The 4,644-nt window shown below is 45.7% G+C and overlaps 1 protein-coding gene across 1 annotated transcript in view; it reads left to right on the top strand.

Moving 5' to 3' along the window:
* The window catches only part of AMPD1 (adenosine monophosphate deaminase 1), a 12,108-nt gene extending 8,525 nt beyond the window's left edge, over nucleotides 1-3,583 (top strand). The window contains exons 8-11 of the mRNA XM_015429294.1: nucleotides 1,190-1,193; nucleotides 1,417-1,713; nucleotides 1,833-1,943; nucleotides 3,008-3,583. Coding sequence (XP_015284780.1) covers nucleotides 1,190-1,193; nucleotides 1,417-1,713; nucleotides 1,833-1,943; nucleotides 3,008-3,166 — 571 coding nt within the window. The 3' untranslated portion in view covers nucleotides 3,167-3,583. The remainder of the gene's footprint in view (nucleotides 1-1,189; nucleotides 1,194-1,416; nucleotides 1,714-1,832; nucleotides 1,944-3,007) is intronic.
* Nucleotides 3,584-4,644: the final 1,061 nt, after the last annotated feature.

The following is a 4,644-nucleotide window of genomic DNA, read 5'->3' as shown; positions in this document are numbered from 1 at the left end:
TTCTCAATTCCTTTCCTAATAATCCCTAACATAGAGTTTGCCCTTTTCACTGCTGTGGCACTGCTGTTGACACTTTCATTGAGCTACCCACTATCACCCCAAGATCATTTTCCCTCTCAGTCTCAGCAAGTTCAAACCAATGCTGATTTCTCCACACCTACTTAATTAAAAATCAAAATCTCTTTTTGCATGCCTAATTAGTGACTTAACATTTCTTTTGCCAGAGTCTGTGGTCCCTCCTGTCCAACTAATTGGGGCAGATCTTCCACTGAAGTCTCTTTACTTTTTATAGCTTCCTTGATTTGCATTGTTAACCGTGCAGGCCTTCTTTTAGACTTGGCAGTGCCTTTCCTAACCTGTGGAATGCATTCTATCTGGCCTTCAATTAATGTGGTTTTAAGTAGCATCCTCTAGGACAGGGGTGGCCAAACTGCGGCTCGGGAGCCACATGCGGCTCTTCCACACATATTGCGCGGCTCCCAGCAGGGCAGCTGGGGAAGCGAAGGGGAGGCATGCCTCCCTGATCGGTCATCCCTTCCTCAGCCAGTGTTCCCCTCCCTGGTTAGGCTTGAAGTGGGGGGAAGAGAGAAAGAAAGCAGCCTCCAAGTATCATTGGATAAATAAATATCATTATCAATATTTGGTTTTACCCCTTTTGTTTTTATTTTTGGCAGTTTCATTTAATTTTAATAAAAATCAAATGTGCATGTGTGTAACATGTGTGTAATATTTGTTCACGTTATATGGCTCTCAAACATATGACATTTATTCTATATGGCTCTTACGTTAAGCAAGTTTGACCACCCCTGCTTGACGACTTTCTTGTATTTCCTCTTCAGCTTCCTTTTAGCTATTCCCCTCATTTTTGTAAGATTCCATCTTTTGAAATCAAATGTCAGTTTTGGACTTTAGGTGTACTTTATGTACCATATCTAAGGTACATATAACCAAGGCCAAGTTGCAAGGAGAATTGAAGTAAGTACAAGTCAGAACACCAAAGAAGAGAGATTGTGAGAATTTTTTGCTGCCGCAAGAAGACGCTGACGTGACTATGGAACTTGGTCGCGCTAAAGAAATTAATTTGTCCTAGAACCTGCTACAGGATGGGGAATGGTTAAGTTAGCAGAATAAGTTTTCCCTTGTTGTTAACTCAGATGCTGTTATGATTTTTGTGTTAGCTTCTTTTTAGAAAGGTAGTATAGGTTATTCATCCTCTTAAATGTTTCAGAAAAAAAATTGCCTTTCTTGCATAAGTATGCTGGTACCTGAACCTTTGCTTTTCCACCCCATGTCTAAAGGCCATCCCATTCTACCTGGTAAGAAAAGACCGTTGGGTGGAGGCAGACAAGAGGAGAAAAAAAGACTTCTGCCTAGAGGTGGTAGTGGTGAAGGTCACTAGTAGAAAGGAATTAAAAGGGGGGCTCCAGAAATTGTTTTTGTTCACCTTCCTTTTGTCTGCCACCCAGACCGTCACTCCCACTAGGAAGATGGAAAAGATTCTGTCTACATTGCCCTAAGCTCTTGTGTTTCCCTTCACAGAGTCCTGTACTTCAGTATCTCTACTTCCTAGCCCAAATCCCCATAGCCATGTCCCCACTCAGCAACAACAGTCTCTTCCTGGAATATGCCAAGAACCCACTTCTTGATTTCCACCAGAAAGGCCTGATGGTGTCATTGTCTACAGATGACCCCATGCAGTTCCACTACACCAAGGTAGGAAGCTGGGTCCTCAGCTACTGTATGTGTTGGCTCCCAGGGCTGGCATGTGGGACAGGTGTTTAGCTTTTACAGTATATTGCACATTTCCTTCTCTCTTTCTCTTTGCTTCCCAGGAGCCTCTTATGGAAGAATATGCCATTGCTGCCCAGGTCTTCAAGCTCAGCACTTGTGACATGTGTGAGATTGCACGCAATAGTGTCCTGCAATGTGGCATGTCTCATGAGGTATGAAATTCATATGGACATCTCAGCGAGGTACAGACTCTTTTCCTAGTGTAGTGGCTGAAGAAGGACTGAGGACCTAACTAAATGATACTTTTTGGCACATTGGGCCCAAGTTCCAAAGTTGTGCAAATTACTCCCCGACAGGGCCTTTTGTCTTAGGAAAATGGTGATGGAGGAAGGAGCAAAAGAAGAGTTGGATTTATACTCCACTCTTCACTCAGACCGATTTCACACAAGAGCTGCACTGTGGTCACACCTCCCTTTGCCCCACTTCTATTGGTCAATTTCCCACTCGAAACAGTGCGACTGCATTTTGACCTGCTGCTTTGCCCGATTTTCCCCGCGGTTTTGCGATCCTGTTTTTTGAGGAACATGAAACCGCCGGGAAAATTGGGCGAAGCCGCAGGTCAAAATGTGGCAGCGCGGCTTCGAGTGGGAAATTGACCAATAGAAGCTGGGCAAAGCGTGGTGCGACCGCAGCGCAGCTCTTGTGCGAAATTGGTCTCAGAGTGGCTTACAATCTCCTTCCCTTCCTCTCCCCACAACAGACATTCTGTGAGGTAGGTGGGGCAGAGAGGTCTGGGAGAACTGCTGTTGAGAGAACAGCTCTGAGAGAACTGTGACTGATCCAAGGTCACCCAGCTGGCTGCATGTAGAGGAGTGGGGAATCAAACCCGGTTCTCCAGATTAGAGTCCACATCTCTTAACCACTACACCAAATTGGCATAGAAGGCAGGAGCTCCTCCTCCCATTCCACAGTTCAGAACTAAATTGCGCTGCCATTGATCATGACGCTCCCTGCAGCTGTAGTGTGGCTGCTGGGAAAGCAAGTGGGGTCTGGGTTCCTTGGACCCCACTCACAAAAAAAGTATTATGTAGTTTGGCCCTGAGTAAGGGAAGGAATAGGAGCAATAGTGTGTTCCTTGTATTAAACTGGAGGTTTGGTAAGAGGGAAGTAGAGAAAGTGGGAGACAGACCTGTGAAGATGGGAGAGAGATGACAGGAGCCCAGAGTTTTGCAAATGGGTCTAAGAGGCTTAGCTATCATTTTCTTCACTCTTACAGGAAAAACTCCATATCCTGGGGGAGAGTTACTTTGAAGATGGGCCACAAGGTAATGACATCCGCAAGACCAACGTGGCTCAGATCCGTATGGCCTATCGCTACGAGACGTGGTGCTACGAGCTCGACCTTATAGCTGAGGGGCTGAAAGTGGTGGAATAGTTTCCTTTCAGTGCTAAGCCTGCTGTACCTGATCCTTGCCGCAACCACAGAGCAAGCCTGAAGAAGAGAAACCTGAAGCTCCATTAAACACCAGGCAGTTGAAGGGGTGGGGCTTATCCTCAGGGCTGTTGCTTCTGATTACACTGATAAGGAATCTAAACTGTGTGCTGTGTTTACTGGGCTTTTCTGTGCTTTTCCATTGTGCAAACAGAAGTGTATCCAACATCCTGGGGAGCAGCTCCTGCTACACATCTTCTATCTATATATCTTGCTGCAAGTCTAACAGACATGTCCATCTACAAAACAGCCCAGGAGCACTATTCCTGTCTTGCCAGCCCTGCTGTGAATACATGTTGTGGCTTTTATAAAATTGGAGAATACATTCGTTACAGCCGAGTAAGAGAACTGCTCTTGAGAGAACAGCTCTGAGAGAACTGTGACTGACCCAAGGTCACCCAGCTGGCTGCATGTAGAGGCGTGGGGAATCAAACCCGGCCCTCCAAATTAGAGTCCGCCATTCTTAACCACTACACCAAACTGACTCTCATTCACAAACTATTAAAAATCCTGCATTAAAAACCCGACCACAGCCAAGAGAAGCCATTTAGCAGCCTAAAATGTTTCTCATTAAATGGTTTTTATGCTAGAGGTAGACTGTAAAAACAACTAGAAAAGATCAACGTCTTAGCAAAAAGTCTGAGTAAAAAGAACTGTTTTGGCCTAGCACTTCAAGGTCAGTAAGGTAGGTTCCAGGCAAGCCACAAGGGAGAGAGTATCCCAAAGGTGAGGTTCCACCACTAAAAAAAATAAAGCCTGTCTCTGGTTTCCACTTACCTCACCTCGGTGGTGGGGGGCACAGAGCAGGGCTTGTGATGTGGATTTTAACTGGCAGGGTGGACTGTACAAGAGGAGGCAGTTGTTCAAGCACCCTGGCCCCAACCTATTTAAGAGCCTTAATGGTAAGAAACAGCACTGGATACAGAAGGGCAGCCAGAGTAAAACTTTCCACACAGGGATGATACAATCCCTGCATCAGATTCCCAATAATAACTTGTCTGCCACACTTTGAGAAACTGGTTCAGGTGGTTTTCAAGGCAGCCCCATGTAGAGCACATCACAGTATGTAATCAGAGCATGGCTCACTGTGGCAGAGTCACACTTTTCACATAATGACAGTATCCCAAAAATAACGCTTTGGAATTTAGTCAGTTCAAGTTATTATTAATTGGTCATTAAGTGCTGAGCATTCAAGCAATCCATATCCTATATACTAATAGCGAACTTGCCCCCGGAGTGCGGATCGCTAAATCAGCGCTCTGGGGGCAGCTGGGGGGCCGGGGGAGGTTTGTGCACTCTTGGGGCAGTCCCCAGGGGTGCACAAAAATGTAAAAACTAAAAAAAAATATCGGGGGATGTTTAAATCCCCCCGAAAATGAAAGAGCGTTCTCTGCGCCTGCGCACAGAACGCTCTGTAGCTG

The sequence above is a fragment of the Gekko japonicus genome, unplaced genomic scaffold (assembly GCF_001447785.1).
Source record: "Gekko japonicus isolate JY-2015 unplaced genomic scaffold, Gekko_japonicus_V1.1 scaffold786, whole genome shotgun sequence".
Lineage (NCBI taxonomy): Eukaryota > Metazoa > Chordata > Lepidosauria > Squamata > Gekkonidae > Gekko > Gekko japonicus.
Note: the sequence above shows the minus strand (reverse complement) of the source record. Positions and strands in the feature narration are given on the sequence as shown.